Source organism: Gadus chalcogrammus, chromosome 18, assembly GCF_026213295.1.
Source record: "Gadus chalcogrammus isolate NIFS_2021 chromosome 18, NIFS_Gcha_1.0, whole genome shotgun sequence".
NCBI lineage: Eukaryota > Metazoa > Chordata > Actinopteri > Gadiformes > Gadidae > Gadus > Gadus chalcogrammus.
In genome coordinates, this window is record NC_079429.1 from 22,131,690 (window position 1) to 22,148,615 (window position 16,926).

Here is a 16,926-nt window from a genome sequence, read left to right on the forward strand (position 1 = left end):
TACTGACTGAGACGCCACCCGAGGTGTAGGTGCTCCTGGGCGCCTTGCCCGCTTCCCCCGACTGCCGAGGGACTCTGACACCTCATCCGCACAGCGACGGCGATCCCGTGCCTGTTGCAGCAGGGAGGAGGCCTGTGGCCCAAATATGGCTGTGGGCTCCACTGGCACCCTGAGGAGACAGTCCCTATCTGCTGGCTGTAGCTTCGACTGGGACAGCCACAGATGTCGTCTCACCACCCAGAGCTGAGCCAACGAGCGGCCTGATGCCACTGCCTGCTCCTTGGACACTGAAGCAAGGCACAACGTTGCTGACTGGAACTCCCTTGCCAGAGAGGCATCAACCGGCTGGTTCTGCATGAGACCAGAGAGGTGGTTGGTGTAGAGTCAGGATGGCCGCAGTATTAGCCAGACGGGCTTGCATCGCCGTGGACCTGGGCAGCTTGCCCAACAGACTCTCCATCGCCTTACTGTCTTTGTTCAGACAGGCCGGACCCCCAAACAAAGAACCTGGGGAGCGAAAGAGTGGCGCCAGGTCTTGGTCCACAGCTGGAAGTGCCCCACAGCAGACCTGCTCTTGGCCGGCCATGTTGGAGAACACTTTAGTCAGCCTTGACCATCTATGGTAGGATGATGGTGAAGTAAACTGGCGAAATAACAGGTTCTTGAGGTCTGGTAGGAGAGGGATCTCTGACCTGAGACCTTCCTCTGCTTCAGCCTCGAACCTGGAGACAGCAGCTGTCGGCTTTTCGGGTAAAACGATGTTCAGGGCCTTGGTTGCCCTGTCAACAATCTCCCCAAACAGGTGAGCCAGCTCTCGCCCGGAAGGGTTAGCTGAGGAAAGCTGTTCACTGGGAAACTCCCCACTCTCTGAAGAGAATACTGTCTCCACATCCAAGTCCTCTTCCTCGGAACCATCGTACTCCCTGTCAGAGAAAAGACTGGGAGGCCGAGAGGGACCCACGCAGAGAGAAACGGGGGCCCTAGGAACACTGAGGGAGAACAGGGAGGCTCGCGGAAGCGCACCCGCTCGTGGGCTCCGCGAGCCTCCCCGGCCCCCCGGAAGCCCTCCTCATCTTTCTTACTGGCCCTTCCAAGGTAGGTAACCCTCCCCGTTTTGATGTGAAAAAACGGCAGCGGGCTTCCCTTGTATGCATCGGCATGATGCAACAGTTCATGCATGACTGGGGTGTATCCCTGGCCAACATTGCATGCTGGTGACCTAAACATAACACACAATTGTCGTGGCCATCCTCGAGGGGCATGGCAATGTTACAACCAACACAGTGAAGGCCTGAAGTGCCCTCCATACTACTGGGAGGAGTCAACTTGGCCACGCAGCTCTGCTAAAGCACCCTCACGTTGTGTAAAAGAAATAAACATGTTGCACAAAAAAACGTTTTGTTTTTTTCCTTTAATTATTTTAATTAATATTTATTAATTAATTAATTAATTAATTTACTTTCTCAGGCAGCTTCCGTTTCGAGGAATTGCTGCCGACCCAGTTCCGAGCAAAACTCTCGGCTGGGCTATCCGGGATTGGTAGCTAGCTGGAACAATGTTCACCTGCCTTCAGCTCGCCAAAGCACAGCCTACTGTTCGGAAGGACGTGGCACAGTGCGTGAGTCGTGGGTTTCACGGACAATACACTGTCAAGACTCTCACAGCTTTGCTTTCAGCCAGGGAGCGGATTAAACACGATATGGCTATGAAAAAGGTGTCGGACAATCACACTCGCCGGCTGCTTAGGCGAGAGCTCCTACGGAGGTAGACAGCAGCCCCCTGGACCGCAGCAACGCACCGATAAGGAGTGGGACACCGGCGTTGGTAGGACTTCTGTGTTTCCACAGAAACGTTGTCGCCTTGCCTCTAGCGGACCGAAGTCACTGCCAGGCGAGGGACCTGAAGCCAACGCGTAAGTCGTGGGTTGCACGTACAATACGTCGGTGTCACTACCAAGCCAAAAATGATCTTTCTTTTCCGGGTTAGGCTACGTGATCCAAGGAGGCTGTCCGCAGACAGACTCCAAAACTTACACAGGCAAGCGGATACCAATGCTGTAACCCACACACGTTAATCTAACACACAACCCCACACGGTACCTTTCACAGTGGAGATCAAACAATCAATGATTGCACGTCTACACCGGTGTTTTATAGTGGTGTGGGCGTGACCAGGCGTGCCTGTGTGTCTTAAAGCCTATCCACGGCCCTTAGCAGTCATGGGGGTTATACCCCGTACATATGGAATATGTAACGGAGTGGAGAGATGGTCTCGATACGATAGAGAACCTAGGATCACATCCCCAGAACACCTAGGATCACATCCCCAGAATTGTTTTGGCTGCTTGTCAGACAAACCAAGGCAATCACTTGCTTTGCATGATCAATGAAACATATTACAACACTTTTTAAAAATATGTTTATTCCATTTCAGAAAATTGTCGGCAAAACTAAAGTAAACTAAACTACTTATTGCAAACAACACTTCATTACAATAGACATGAAGGAATCCAGCGCAACTGGTAATATAGGGTTTAAAAAAGAGACCAAAAAAAAGCATTGGATCAAGGAACCAAAATACATCTGGTGGTCGAGCGTTGTTTTTTGTTCCCCCTCAAAGTACGGGACATCGGTGGCACAGGAGATGGTCCATCCATCCTCCTGATGGTATATCCATTTAAAAACACAAACCTTCACACACAGCCGACAACACAGCATCTGGTCCTTGTCCTTTGTAATCAAGGGTCTCCTCATGTGGCCAATAGAAAAACAATACCCATTAAACGTCTCAGATGGATGTACCACATACCAGGGCTGAGGCAGGATACTACATAGAGAAGAGGTCTACTCCACGACCCTGGACACCTGGTGCATCAAAGGAGCAGACCTGTCATAAGTGTGAGGAGACCGGCCCCAAGTGAGGAGGGTCTGTTAGCATGTGTTATTATGCCTATCATCCTGAATTATAAACAAAGTGTTTTGATGGCGTTTTGATGATGTTTGAGCCTTGAAGAAAGAGGTTCCTGTGAGGAACACTGAGAGCCAGCTCTGAACAATATGGACTTGTTCATTTAAGCAGAGGACTGCCATCCCAGGTCCGAGGTCGGAGGTCAAGGGTCGATCTCCTCAGGAACAATGTTGAGGATGACGTCCTCGTTCCCGCGCCGCACCACGGTCCTCAGCTTACCGTCTCTCCGGATGGCTGCGCTGACGTCGTTGGCTGAGGTGATGCGTCCGTCGTTGATGCTGATGATGACGTCGCTCTCCTGGAGGCCCGCGCTGGAGGAGACATATGACATCAGAAGCTTGTTATTTCAGTTACTTACAGAGTAAGATAGCAGAGTGAGATAAAAAAATCTGTATAAACACAATTACACAACAATAAAACAGCAGTTGATAGGGATATCATAGGGGGCTGAGCATGTAGTGCTGCAAGGATAGCTTGTTCAACGAGATTCACTGCCAGGATTCGGTCTGGGGTGAAGACCAGTTTTTGAGGAATGTTTTTAATAAAAAAATCGGAAAGGAACTTTCCGTTACCCCAAACAATTGAGATACGACCAAAGGCAGACCGCGTTTCTACATAAAAATCTCTGGTGGTCAGAGTTGAACCTGAGAACACTTTTCTGCCCATTTCCTAGCGTCAGCATGAAAAAAAATTCATTTGTGGTCACAAAGTTTCCAGCGACATAATGCATTCTAACTTAGAGGCTGTTTCATAGCGCCACAGAGTTCTAATGTGGCGGCAGAGAAGCGGTTGTGCATGTTAAAGAAGGTCATTAACAGGACATTGTGGAGGACAATCAAGACTATGAGCTTGTGGATTTCAAATATCTATGAACCGTTTTTTGTTACTGCACACCCCAAATTTACAACCTTATAATGGAGATGTTCCTAGAAGTTTGAGGTAGAACAACTGAAAGTTAGTTGAAAACTAAATTGTCATTGTTTTACCTTATTGCTAGCCCGGAAATCCAGACCCACATCTAGAAAGCAGTAGGGTCTGGTAACGAGTAAGGAACATGGCCCAACTCGTGGGGCGGCACCAAGAATGCATTAGAAAATATCGGATAACACTTCAACCAATCAGAAGAATACAAGGCATCCAGAGCCACATACTCTAAGCCAGTGATTTTCAACCTTTTTTGAGCCGCGGCACACTTTTTACATTTACAAAATCCTAGGGCACACCACCAACCAAAATGACTCAAAATGACACTCTAACACAGTACATATAATGATATTGTAGTGGCGATTTGTCCTCAATAAAACAATAACTTGAAAATTAAGAAATCAAACAAAGCAACGTAATCAAAATAGCCACTGAGGCACCAGGGGGGACGAATCTTACGCAGTGCAGGGGAAAGAGTCAACTGTCCAGTCATGAATTTAGATTTCTGCAGGTTTATTTTCCGATCTTCCAAGCAAACAAAACAAATGTGCAACAGTGTGAACCAGCAGCCTCACTCCTTTGTCTCTCTCGTACAGCTGGTAAAAAAAAACATGACCCTTCCCAGTGCCTGTCTTACCTATGCCCGCCACCTATGCCCGCCACCACCATATATAGGCTAGTAATAACTTCAAAACAAAAGCATAAACAAACTCAAATTAACTAATTTATAATACAAACGAGAAAATAAACATAAAAGTCATGTTATTTTATATTAAGCAAACAAACTAAATAAATGTTTTACAATTAAATCTAAGAACTGCATAGCTCCAACACATATAGTTAATAATATAGTTTCTAAATGTATTTATACTCACTTAGTGTGAAACCTGGGCCTGTTTCGATTAACACAAAATGGATATCCTGGCAGGAATGGTAGAAAGACACACACGAAGCTCTTCCTCAACAGCTCTCAGTCTCTCTCTATTGCTACCAATAGGGCTGGCCCGAATGCCATTTTTCAGGCTTCGAATACTCGTCGGTTTTTCCGAGCGAATATTCGAATGCTCGTTCCAGAAAAAAACACCATCAAAAACAACATAAATAATCCCTATATACTCCCTAGAACCGATTTTGACAGTATCTGCATATTTAATAGCTTTTTAACGGTAATTAGTAGGCCTAAGTAGGTTGAAGTTCCTTAGTTTTTCCCTGTGAAAGCGAATCACCTGTCCTCTGCCATCTCAGCCCTTACGGGAGCTTTTCAATTCATCCTGGAACGTGCATCTTTTCAGGGAATTTGTACAATAAATCCATAACAAATACTGAATATTGATTGTCTTATGTGTCCATATTATATCCATTATATTGACCGGGTATTCCCAAGACGCTCACGCTCTGCAGCAAGCCAGTCACAGTTGATTGGCGCGGCGCTGTACAGCAAACGTAAACAAACAACTAAGGTTAGCATTTCGTCAAGTATTACTTTTCCTCCCGAGATCCCGCTAATGTTGTGTTATAAAGTAAAGGGAAACAAGATATCTATTCTTCCTCAACCTCTCTCGCTTCTCTGCTTGGTGTCGCTGACGCTTATAGTTTGCCTCCTTCGCTCTTGTAACGTCACGTACGTGGAAAAAAAACAACGAAGCTCCGAATACTGATTTAAGCTTCAAATACTAATTTTCCGAGTAGCCTTTAGCTGTAAAAATCCATAGATTAGCCGCGCCATTATATAAGCCGCAGAATCGAAAAATGGGAAAAAAAGGCGCAGCTTATAGTCCGAAAATTACGGTACATTATCTGCAACACTTTATTACAGCACAGACAGCCGACAATGGTTAATTAGGTGATATTTGAAAATTTCCCACGGCACACCTGACGATCTCTCACACTCTGACGATCACACTAGTGTGCCGCGGCACACTGGTTGAAAATCACTGCTCTAAGCTACCAGCAGAGCTAACCGATAGATTAGACTCTTGCCGTAGCCGGTCGGTAAAACAGCAACAAATGTCCTTCTCGCAAAGGAAAGCTTTGAGCGCTGTCCTCTGTTCCTCTTTTAGAGGAAAAGCCATGTCTTACTCTTTCATTGTAGGGCCAAAGCCGTTTCAAACAACTTCTGTTCATCCGTATCCATCTTGCATTGTTTACTGACTGATTCCGGACTGATTCCGTAGCAGCGCTGTATTCATCTGTTTAGCTTGCCTCTGGCCCGCCTTCATCAGATACACCGATGTGATTGGTTAATGTTTGGATACAGGGGAATTGGGGAATGAGTATATTACTCATTTTCAGAATGTCTCGCTGAGCAAATTCAAATTGTGCTTGTGCGAGTACTCTGGATTTCCATGGTACCTTATTGCCCTTGCTGTTAAAAAAATTACCAAGAAATAAACAACCAATCACAGAAGCCCAGCGGGTAGTTAGCCACTCACGTCTCAGCAGGGGTGCGGCTTATGACCTCAATGACGTACGCACCGGATGTGACGTCGGGAAAGTCTGACTGCCTGTCCTTCAGCTCCTTAGCCAGCCTGCAGGAGGGACAGACAGTCAGTCAGACAGACAGACCTGCACTGGATTAACTGCAATATCTGACTCCTAAGTACACTGTGTCAAATGGAATTGTCAAATGACATTTGTAAAGATGATGTACGCTTTGATTTGTTGACCAGCATGCAGATTTATGACGAATTACGTGGATTTAAACAAATACCAACACGGGGAAGAATAACATAGTTGGGTGAAGTTGGATGTGTGGTTTCAGTTGCATCATCACAGGCGTGACCAAACTCACATGGGCGTGAGTGTTATCATACGGACTCCAATGTACTTCTTTCGTTGGGACGTTTGGCCTGGAACAGAAAAAAAATAAATGTTTGTCAAATGTGGTCCAAAAATAATTAAGCATGATTGAAGATGAAGCGCAATAATAAGTTCACAAGTCTAAATGAGACCAGTCAGGACAAGACCCAGCCCATCGACATGAAAACATGGAGTACCTTTGGCCTGTCTGTCATGGGACTCTGCCAAGAACTGTCTTATCTTGTCGGAGGGGATGGCAAAGGAGATTCCTGCAGTTACCTTCAGAGTGTTGATGCCTATCACCTCACCATCCTGCAGGGCACACACACACGCGCACACACACCCACACACATTAATGAACATGCAGCCCCACACACACATACACATACACACACACACACACACATACTCACTCACACACACATGCACACACACACACTCACACACACACACACACACACACACACACACACACACACACACACACACACACACACACACACACAAATATGAGAAAAAAACACATGAGTAATCTCCCTGGTATCCAACTGGTTCTAATGCAGCTTCACTGAATACCGTACTGATAGGCTGAAGAAATAGCCCAGGCTTAATTACAACCCGATGTGCTGGGGCTGTCCTCGGCAAAGGGCATTCTCTGCCTCTCTATTCTGACCTAATGCCGGTGGCTGTAGTTGTGTAATGGGGACCGCCATGCAGAGGGTTTAACACAAGTTCTCCCTTTTACTGGCATAACTGCAACCATGGCAACGCAGAGTGTTGTGATTTAGAGCTGCAAGGAGAGCAACAACATCGTCCATGATGTTGGCTTCGCCAAAAAAGATTTCACCCCAAAGGACATGAAAGTTACTTCATGAAACCAATGTTAACATTGGTCGAACTGTTACTCAGGAAATGTCTGTTTTGGTTTGAAAATGCCTCTCTTGTGCTTTGTCATTTGAGGACTTTAGTTCTCACATCGAACAATTCTAGAATATCTTCTCAATGCATGTCATTACTGATTAGGTCGGGATGAGTATTTTCATTCCTGATCCTACAAACCCTTTAAAACAACAGGTTCATGTTGCTCTCACCAGATTCACCAGCGGGCCTCCAGAATTTCCGTACTGTGAGGAGAGAAAACAACAGCAGGGGTCAGAGTTCATACGGTCAGCGAGCGTTTAAATGTTACGCAGGAAAGCACATCCTTGTCGGCCTAAAAGGGACTCTTAGCGACCCTCTGGCGACCCCTAGTGACCCCCGAACGACCCCCTAGCGACTGGTCAGACGACGGACAGTCAGAGAGGACGGTTGGGGGAGTTGTGGTGAGCTGCATTGCCAGTGTGTACCCGGCCCTCACGTTGATGATGGCGTCCGTCTGGATGTAGTCCATGTCTGAGTCGCGCAGGCCCAGCTCCTTGCCCCCCCGCTGGGTAGTGCTGACGATGCCGGTGGTGACGGTGTTCTGCAGGGAGAAGGGACTGCCGATGGCCACCACAAACTCCCCGGGACGCAGATCCGCAGAGCGGCCCAGCAGCAGCACAGGAAGCTGGATCTGGAGCGGGAACACACACAGGGACACACACACACAGGGAGACAAACACAGGGACACACACACACACACACACACACACACACACACACACACACACACACACACACACACACACAGGGAGACAAACACAGGGTCACACACACACATACACAGGGACACACACACACACACAAACACACACACACACACACACACACACACACACACACACACACACACACACACACACACACACACACAGGGAGACAAAAACAGGGTCACACACACACATACACAGGGACACATACACACAAAGGGAGACACGCACAGACATACACACAGGGAGACACACTTACACACAAACAGGAAGACAGGCACACACACACACACACACACACACACACACACACACACACACACACACACACACACACACACACACACACATACACACAGGGAGACACACATAGACACACACACACACACAGGGAGACACAAACACACACACACACAAGGCATACAATTAGATGCCTGTAAAATATATCTTGAGAAGCTTGGCAATAGACACAAATGCAAAGATGCATCTAATCCTTATCCTTTTAAATCATAAAGGAACTTCCTACTCAGTCAGCTGCCTCACAGGACATGGATCCTGATCTGAATTCCAGTGTCGGTACATTCTCCGAACATGACTCCTAAATGAGTTCTCATTGGACGTCTGAAGCAGTGACGGACTGGGATTAAAAAACGGCCCTGGCATTTTCACCCACCAGCGGCCCACACGGGGACACGCACGCACGCGCGTGCCCGCAACACGCAGATATAACTTCACATGCACGGAAATAACCCGCACTTTTGTAGCCCCATTGGTGATGAACTTTAATATGCATAAAGACTGACTGTGCTCACTGTCCTCCTGTTTTACTCCCGGCCCCTGGTCTGTTTGCTCAGTGTCTTCAACATTACTGCTAGCGCTGGTGCTACTAGCTGAAGCTGCACTTGGCGGCTTAAAAAACAAATCGGTCAGTTTCGCGCATTTTTCACTGTCAGCCAACAGTAATTTCCTGGATTTCGCTCTCTTTTTCTCCGCTCCTCCCTTCTGTCGCTTAATTCCTCGATTCATAGTTCATACTCATAGTAACCTCAGCAGACTCTGGTATCTACCAACTTTCAACTTCCTACAACCCCCCCTATACACAGACGCGGTCTGATTCGGTTTTGAAATTCCCAGAAGCACTTTTTAAACATCTGATTGAATAAGGCTACAAAATAATGTAGACCGATGTAAGTATTAAGGGCAACCATGACTGTAGTATATAGACACTCATATCTGGTATAAATACTGATTCGGGATTTAGAGACAAATGGCTAATTTGAAGCTTTTAACACTATAGATGCTTGATAGTGGGCCAAGAGATAATGTGGGGCCGTGTTGCGCGAAGCGGCCGCGCAAACCCGACAAGCATGCCGCCCCGTGATTGGCCGGCCCAAACGGCCCACGAGAGGCCGCAGCCCCTCTGGCATCTGCCCGAATGCCAGACCGTCCAGTCCGTCACTGGTCTGAAGTGCTGCAGACGAGCAGGAAGCTGTTCCCTCAGCTTGTGACACGCTGTTAGCCTTCTCTCCAAAGAGAGCGTAGGAAACCCTCAGAGTGTGACAGACAGACAGACAGACAGACAGACAGACAGACAGACAGACAGACAGACAGACAGACAGACAGACAGACAGACAGACAGACAGACACAGAACACACAACACACACACACATGACACATCATAATCAGTATTATTGGCTTATTGATTCGACTTGTCTAGGCAAATATTATTTCTCATAAATAACCTTGGCCCACACAGTTTAATCTGTCTGTATATTTTCTGTATGTATCAGATTTCTGTCTTATTGTTTGCAATTAGTAAATGTAACGTCTATGTACTTCTGCTATGTACATGTACAATCAACAGGTGTTGAACCATCAAGTTGTCGGTTCAAGGTGAGTGGTCAAATAATTAAACTGGAAACAATGGTGCCAGAATATGTGTGTGTGTGCATGCATCCGCACACACGCGCAAGAACGCACACACACACACAAACGCACGCACGCACACGCAAACACACACACACACACACACACACACACACACACACACACGTGGGTACCAGATAGAGAACCTCAAAATACAAACCAAAAAGCATGCGTGCGCATCTCGCTCTCTCCCTGTGTGTGTGTGTGTGTGTGTGTGTGTGTGTGTGTGTGTGTGTGTGTGTGTGTGTGTGTGTGTGTGTGTGTGTGTGTGTGCATGTTGCGGTTAGTGTTGACATTAGAACTCGTCACAAAACAAAAGCTTTCTTGGCAGTAGAGCCGTTGCTAGTTTTGCTGCATGAACTGATTTCCATCTGACCCAGAGCAGGAGACCAGTACCTGCTACAGCCAGAAACCCTGTATCCCTTTATTTCCCTGATGCTAAACCTTAGTGGACCTTGGTAACTAGCAGACTTCCTGCTGTCCCACTGACCTTCTTCACTCATAGCCCAGAAACAGAAGACGACATGGAGCAGCATCTCTGTTCTGAGGGCTTCAGACGGCCACTGTGTGTGTGTGTGTGTGTGTGATGACATACAGATGTTTTCTCTCATTTTCTGTTGCGAAAAAAGAGTGAGAGAGAGAGAGAGAGAGAGAGAGAGAGAGAGAGAGAGAGAGAGAGAGAGAGAGAGAGAGAGAGAGAGAGAGAGAGGGTTGATCCTTTCCATGTGTGTTTGGGAGTGAGACTGCGCAAGTAATATCATTAGAGTAGGATTTTATGTTACGCCATCTTATTTGTATGTCACATAATTTTTTTTTGTACTATTAATTTATTCAATTGAATTTGACTATAATATTTAAATCTTCATCATATACTGTATATAACCCAGAAGGAAACCAATTCCAACACCTTTCTACCGGAGCAACGCCCAGACACAGCCCAGATGCAGCCCTCTGTATTCTTTACCTTCTCCTCAACAGAGAGATGTATCTGCTCTGCCCCGACCTGGCTGCACCATGTGGCACCACACCAGTGAAATGGAAGACAGTTCTAAACTACCGTCCTTCTGCAATCAAATCTGATCCGCCCTCAGCATAGAAACGGAAACCAAAGGCACCTGATGCATGGTTACTGAACATGGGTACTGTTTGTTTTTCCTGAAAGAAGAACTAACTACTCCCAAACAATAAGACAATTGGAGAAGATAGAGCAGTACAGGAGGTGAGACAGAGGGGAAATCGGTGGAGGGGAAGCTGTGTTTTTGAACTGTGAAAAAAAAGAAAAGCAGCAAAATAACAGCGAAAGCAACAACAATAACACGAGACTGCTTACACAAGGCTTCAAGGATTCTCTCTCTCTCTCTCTCTCTTTGTGTCTCTCTCCGTCTCTCTCTCTATCTGCCTCTCTTTGTCTCCCTATCTCTGTCTCTCTCCCTGTCTTTGTCTCTTTCTCTCTCTCTCACTGTCTTAGCAGAGCAATCGGCTTCCAACTGAAAAAAAAGAAAATCTAATACCAAAAATGGATTAGAATTCGAGTCCCTAGAATCCCAACAGCAGCAGTTCACTATAATTCCTCATCACCATAAGTCTTGGCTGAAGATGATGCAGAGGCCTTCATCCCTTCTGTCGGTGCCACAAAATCCCCTTCAGGCTCCATTCTGCCATTACTAATGACACAATAAAATCCCTGTCATCATCTTGAAATCTGTTTTGGTTTTCCTTTTCAGAATGATGTGATACTTTCAGATTCCTGGTTCTGCTTTAAATGTGTCACTGAGTCAACATGGATTCCGTAAGCTGGTCCTCGATAATCGCTGTTAGTTTTAGATCTTTTTATAAAGCTTTTGAGGACTCGTTATGATGATGGCACCCCTGCTTTTGGCAGGTAATAAACATTAAATAAATCATTGTAAGGTAATTATAAGGGTATTCATTTGAATTCCTCAGAGTGCAGAGGATGGAGAAATTAAGGTCTTGTTGTGTTGGTGTGCAATCCCTGCTTGGCTGGAAGTGACACCATCATTCCGAGCCCTGAACAATTATCTAAAACTAATTCGTGACAGCGAAAAAAAACAGGAACTCTCCAAGTCACCTTAGGGAGCGTCCAACGGAGGCAAGAGACAAGCAATGGAATCTGTATCAAAACAAAAAGTGGATGTATGTGTGGTGAAAGATGACAGGAAAGGAAACAGAAAATACAAAAGGGGATAACGTTCTGAGGGAGGGGTGAACCGGGAGGCAGCGAGACGTACGAAGAAGAAGACATTTACACCGTTTCGGTTCTGAGTTCAGGTCCCAATGCTGAGTCATGGTGGACCAGTCTTCCCTCTCTGTGTCCAAGATCTCAAAGTGACCCTCCTTGCTTCCACTTAACCTTGGTGACACTACAGAAATATTATATTTTCATCCGATATGATCTTTTTGAAATATATCGGGATATTTTTCATGTCACATGTGTCAACATTGTTGCAGCTGCCCTTAATCACCAATCATGAACGAGCGTGTGCTCACCGGCGTGTTGATCTGGATCAGAGCGATGTCCGCCTTCTCATCCACATCTTTGATTGTGGCGTCGTAGGAGGCGCCGCTCTTCAGCTCAACCTGGTGGAGGCAGGAAGGTTTTGTTAACGCACCCACAAGAACTAGAACACCATAGAAAGAGATTTTGAACTACGCTTTGCTTCGCTCTGATTTATATTCCAATGCAACACTGATGTCTTCATGTACCGTAGAGAAAAGCAATCCTTGTAGTCAGAGTACCACAAATGACCTCTGAAGCTACTTGTAACTTTGTGGTCAAGATAACCGCTTAGCTCTGACACCATTTCCTTTCTCTTACTTCTTCTGATTTGCTTGTTTCACTCAACAATCCCAGGAGCAATAACAATAAGACAACGACATGAGGAATAATATTTTTTTGATGAGACAATTTTTACAAAGGAATATCCGAGAAATGCAACAGAAGCGGACATCACTTAGCCCCTGGCCCTATCTGGCCTCCGGTAATCAACGTGACCTCCACAGCCCCGCCCTCTCTCTCTCCTGATCACGCCCAGCTGAGCTCCTCCTTCCAGCGCCTGAGAAGGTAGGATATACAACGTATATTCCTTGTTTGGCTGCAGGAGACGAGGGTTTGATTCCCTACCTTAACCCTGTGCTTGTTGGCCACCACGTGGGCGTTGGTCACTATCAAGCCATCTTCTGACACAATGAAGCCCGACCCGCTGGCCACCGCTACCTCACGCTTAGAGAACACCATCCTGACAGAGTCGGGACAGCAGGCATCATTAAGTAGACGGGTGGAAGATACGATGTGGATTTATTGATTTTGTTGTTTTGGTGTCATTTTATTTACAGTTGGAACAGCTGTTACGAGTTTTATTTTACAAAGTTTTCTTGAATACTTGATTCTGATTGGTCAGTTACAGCATTCTACAGTCTGTTCTGATAGGTCTATAACAGCATTCTAAGGTCTGTTCTGATAGGTCTATAACAGCATTCTAAGGTCTGTTCTGGTTAGTCAGTTACAGTTACAACTGACCATCTCAATAACATTTGAATAATAAAACAACCCTCCTAAAATCAACAGTACTAACTAACACTACTGCTACTCAGTCGGTGTGTGCAGCTCACTTGCGGTACAGCTCGATGTGGACCACGGCGGGGGCGATCTTCTCCACCACGTCGGCGATGAAGTTGAACTTGAAGCGCAGGCTGTCTGGATTCTGCTGGACTGCTGAACACACAACACACTGTTGGGGGGGTCGTATGTACACACCCACACACGTATACATAACACACACACACACACGTATATGTGTGGCAGACGCCAGGGAGGAGTGAGGGGAGTGGTGGGTCTGGCAACCTGCCGGCTCCGCCCCCAGGCCGCACATGGACTTCCTCACATTAAAGGGCAACTTCACCCATTTCCATTTAATCTTTGTATCGTTAGAAACCCACTCATATTTTTGAATGGTCGAGCATCATTCCCTTATTTTCTGGAGAGGCTGGAGTGATCCGTATCGATCTCCAACACTTCCTGTTTAGAATGACGCAATATGACGATTTTTGCGTAGAAGTAAATAGGAAATGTAAGAGGGGAGGATTCTCGTAAGACTACAACCACTAGTCCCACCCCTCATAGGGGGTGGGACCCACTGACGCTACAGACCTATTAGAGCAGTGCCAGTGGGTGGGACTTCACCAGCAGAAACTAACATCCACAGCGTCTGAAGCTAAGCTAACAGAGGCTGTTGATACAACTGAAGTACAATGGTGGAGGGTACTGGATCTGACATAGAAGATGGTACCATGCAAAAGTTCACCATTTCGAAAGAAATACAAACGAGGACTACCGTATTTTCCGCACTATAAGGCGCACCGGATTATAAGGCGCACCTTCAATGAATGGCCTATTTTAGAACTGTTTTCATATATAGGGCGCAACGGATTATAAGGCGCATAGAATAGAAGATACTGCAGTCAAACGTTTGACTGGGGTCGCGTTATGCATCGACTAGATGGAGCTGTGCTAAAGGGAATGTCAACAAAACAGTCAGATAAAGTCAAACTTTATTAAGCGTTCTGACAACTCCGTTCACTCCCATGGTAACGATGTTCAAACGTTAATGTGCATATTAACAATATCTCCCAGCCTTGTTCAGTTGTAAACACGTAAAATAAGTCTGATACCGCTAATTCAAACGTTAGTGCATAACTCAACATTGTTCAGTTACGTATAACACTTAAAGCTCACTTTTTCAGTTCATTCCCCGTCCACGAATCCCTCGAATTCTTCTTCATCAGTGTCCGAATTGAACAGTTGGGCGAGTACGGCATCCAACATGCCATGTCATTATCCGAGTCAGTGTCGCTGCTGTTGCCTGGCAGTTCATTGATTATTCCTGCCTTTGTGAAAGCTTGGACCACAGTTGAGACAGATATATCAGCCCAGGCATCCACGATCCATTGGCAGTAAGTCGCCCGGCGCTGTCTCCCCGTCTTGGTGAACGTGTGTTCGCCTTCTAAGGCCCCGTCCACACAAAGCCGATTTTTTGGTGTAACCGCATAAGTCTTGTCCGTTCAGCCGACGTCCAGACGGAGCCGGCGTATCCGGTGCCCGAAACCGCACATTTCTGAAACCACTCTCGGAGGTGGTTTCAAATCTATCCGGACCTAAACGGTTTTGTGTTATGATTCGTGTGGACGTCTGAAACGCTTGATGGCATTAGCCCCCCACCAGCTGGGGGACGTCAGAGTTGTGTTGAATATTTTATTTATTATTTTATTTGTATTCTTTTTGTAGCTTTAAATAAAGCCCCTTGATAAATGTAATTAGTAACTGTACATTAAAAAGTATTTCTTTTGATGCGCTCCACTTTTTTCTGTGGAGAACCAGCACCTTGAATATTTACTACAGCGTTTCTACAGCTCGATGCGGTTTCAAAATGACTCCGTCTTTACGGAGATATCCCTGAACAGCATAAAACGAAATCGGATCGTTTTCACCAACTAATACTCTTCACTAGAAATGTTTTGTGAAATGATTTTCAAGAAGTCTTGCGGTATCAGCTTGGTAGATGGAACAGCGAGGTGTCCGATAGGCGGAGATCTAGATTAGCGGGAGTGGCCAGCGAAGCTGTGTATCGTGGTGCATGGTGGGAGTTGTTGTCTTCAATCCACAAGCGCCAAATAGTCACTTTCTGCCTTTTCTCGGTCAAGACGGCACCAAATTTGAATTTTATTTTATTATTCGACTACATATAGGACCCAATTTCAATACATATTCATGCCTCCACCGGTGAAATGCTCCTTTAAGAGGGCTAGCCAACGACAGAGATGGGGTGGTTGGAGAGGTTGATCGTCGGGGAGTACGGTATTGCCACAAACGAGAGAGAGACGGGTGGAAATACCATGTGGTTGGTTAGGTGTAGGCCCTGACTGAGGTGGAGGAGCTTTTCCCCACCCTGTGGGGTGTTCCACAAAGCCGGTTTTATCACATAAACGGGTAAGTTAACCCAGGGTTTGCTGTAACCCTAGGTTTTCCGTTCCAAAAGGATCACGGTATGTTAGTTGCTATAGCAACATATGCTCTGAATCAAACCTGGTCGGACCAGGTTTTGCGCAGGTTAAGTTTGAAACATAACCCGGTTTTGGGTATTTCAACCGGCGTTCACCACAGATTTCATGTGTTCACAATGGCATGCCCTTTTGATGAGAGAACTGCTGATATCAGAGCGCAAATTATACGTGCAATCCACCGGGAGCGATTGATAAGACCACGGCTCGACATCTTGGCATATTGGATGACTTTTTGCTGGAGTGGAGAGATATAGATTCTCGCGCAAATCTTTAATATATTTAAATAGCCTTACATAGCCAACACTACCAATCGAGGACCTGGCCTCAGTTCACTCCAGACTATTTGCGTTTTTTTCAAATGGTAGTTTTATCTAGGCTATAATGCTGGAGATGCTGAGCATATCACAGTCGTTTCAGATGACCCATCCAAGATTTGTATCGGCCTCCTATCATACAAAGAGCAATATTGTCTGAGTACTATGCCGAGAGGTATTTACACCATAAAGTATAAAATAGTCCTAACAGACTTGCATCCACTGGAGAATGTTCGATCGTAGCTGGCGGCTTCATTACAAGCACTGATCCATCTTGATCTGTGAAGTT

The 16,926-nt window shown here is 46.1% G+C and overlaps 1 protein-coding gene across 2 annotated transcripts in view; it reads right to left on the minus strand.

Annotated features, from left to right (window-relative positions):
* Positions 1–1,919: 1,919 nt before the first annotated feature.
* Positions 1,920–16,926, minus strand: part of LOC130371159 (serine protease HTRA1B-like) — a 31,129-nt gene continuing 16,122 nt past the window's right edge. Inside the window, exons 2-10 of one of the 2 annotated variants that reach the window (XM_056576828.1) lie at positions 13,876–13,975; positions 13,388–13,502; positions 12,754–12,843; positions 8,048–8,242; positions 7,782–7,814; positions 6,888–7,002; positions 6,683–6,740; positions 6,324–6,419; positions 1,920–3,278 (exon numbers count right to left, since the gene is read on the minus strand). In XM_056576828.1, coding sequence (XP_056432803.1) covers positions 3,110–3,278; positions 6,324–6,419; positions 6,683–6,740; positions 6,888–7,002; positions 7,782–7,814; positions 8,048–8,242; positions 12,754–12,843; positions 13,388–13,502; positions 13,876–13,975 — 971 coding nt within the window. In that variant the 3' untranslated portion in view covers positions 1,920–3,109. Of the gene's footprint in view, positions 3,279–6,323; positions 6,420–6,682; positions 6,741–6,887; positions 7,003–7,781; positions 7,815–8,047; positions 8,243–12,753; positions 12,844–13,387; positions 13,503–13,875; positions 13,979–16,926 lie in introns of both variants that reach the window. The other variant, XM_056576827.1, reaches the window with a different exon arrangement.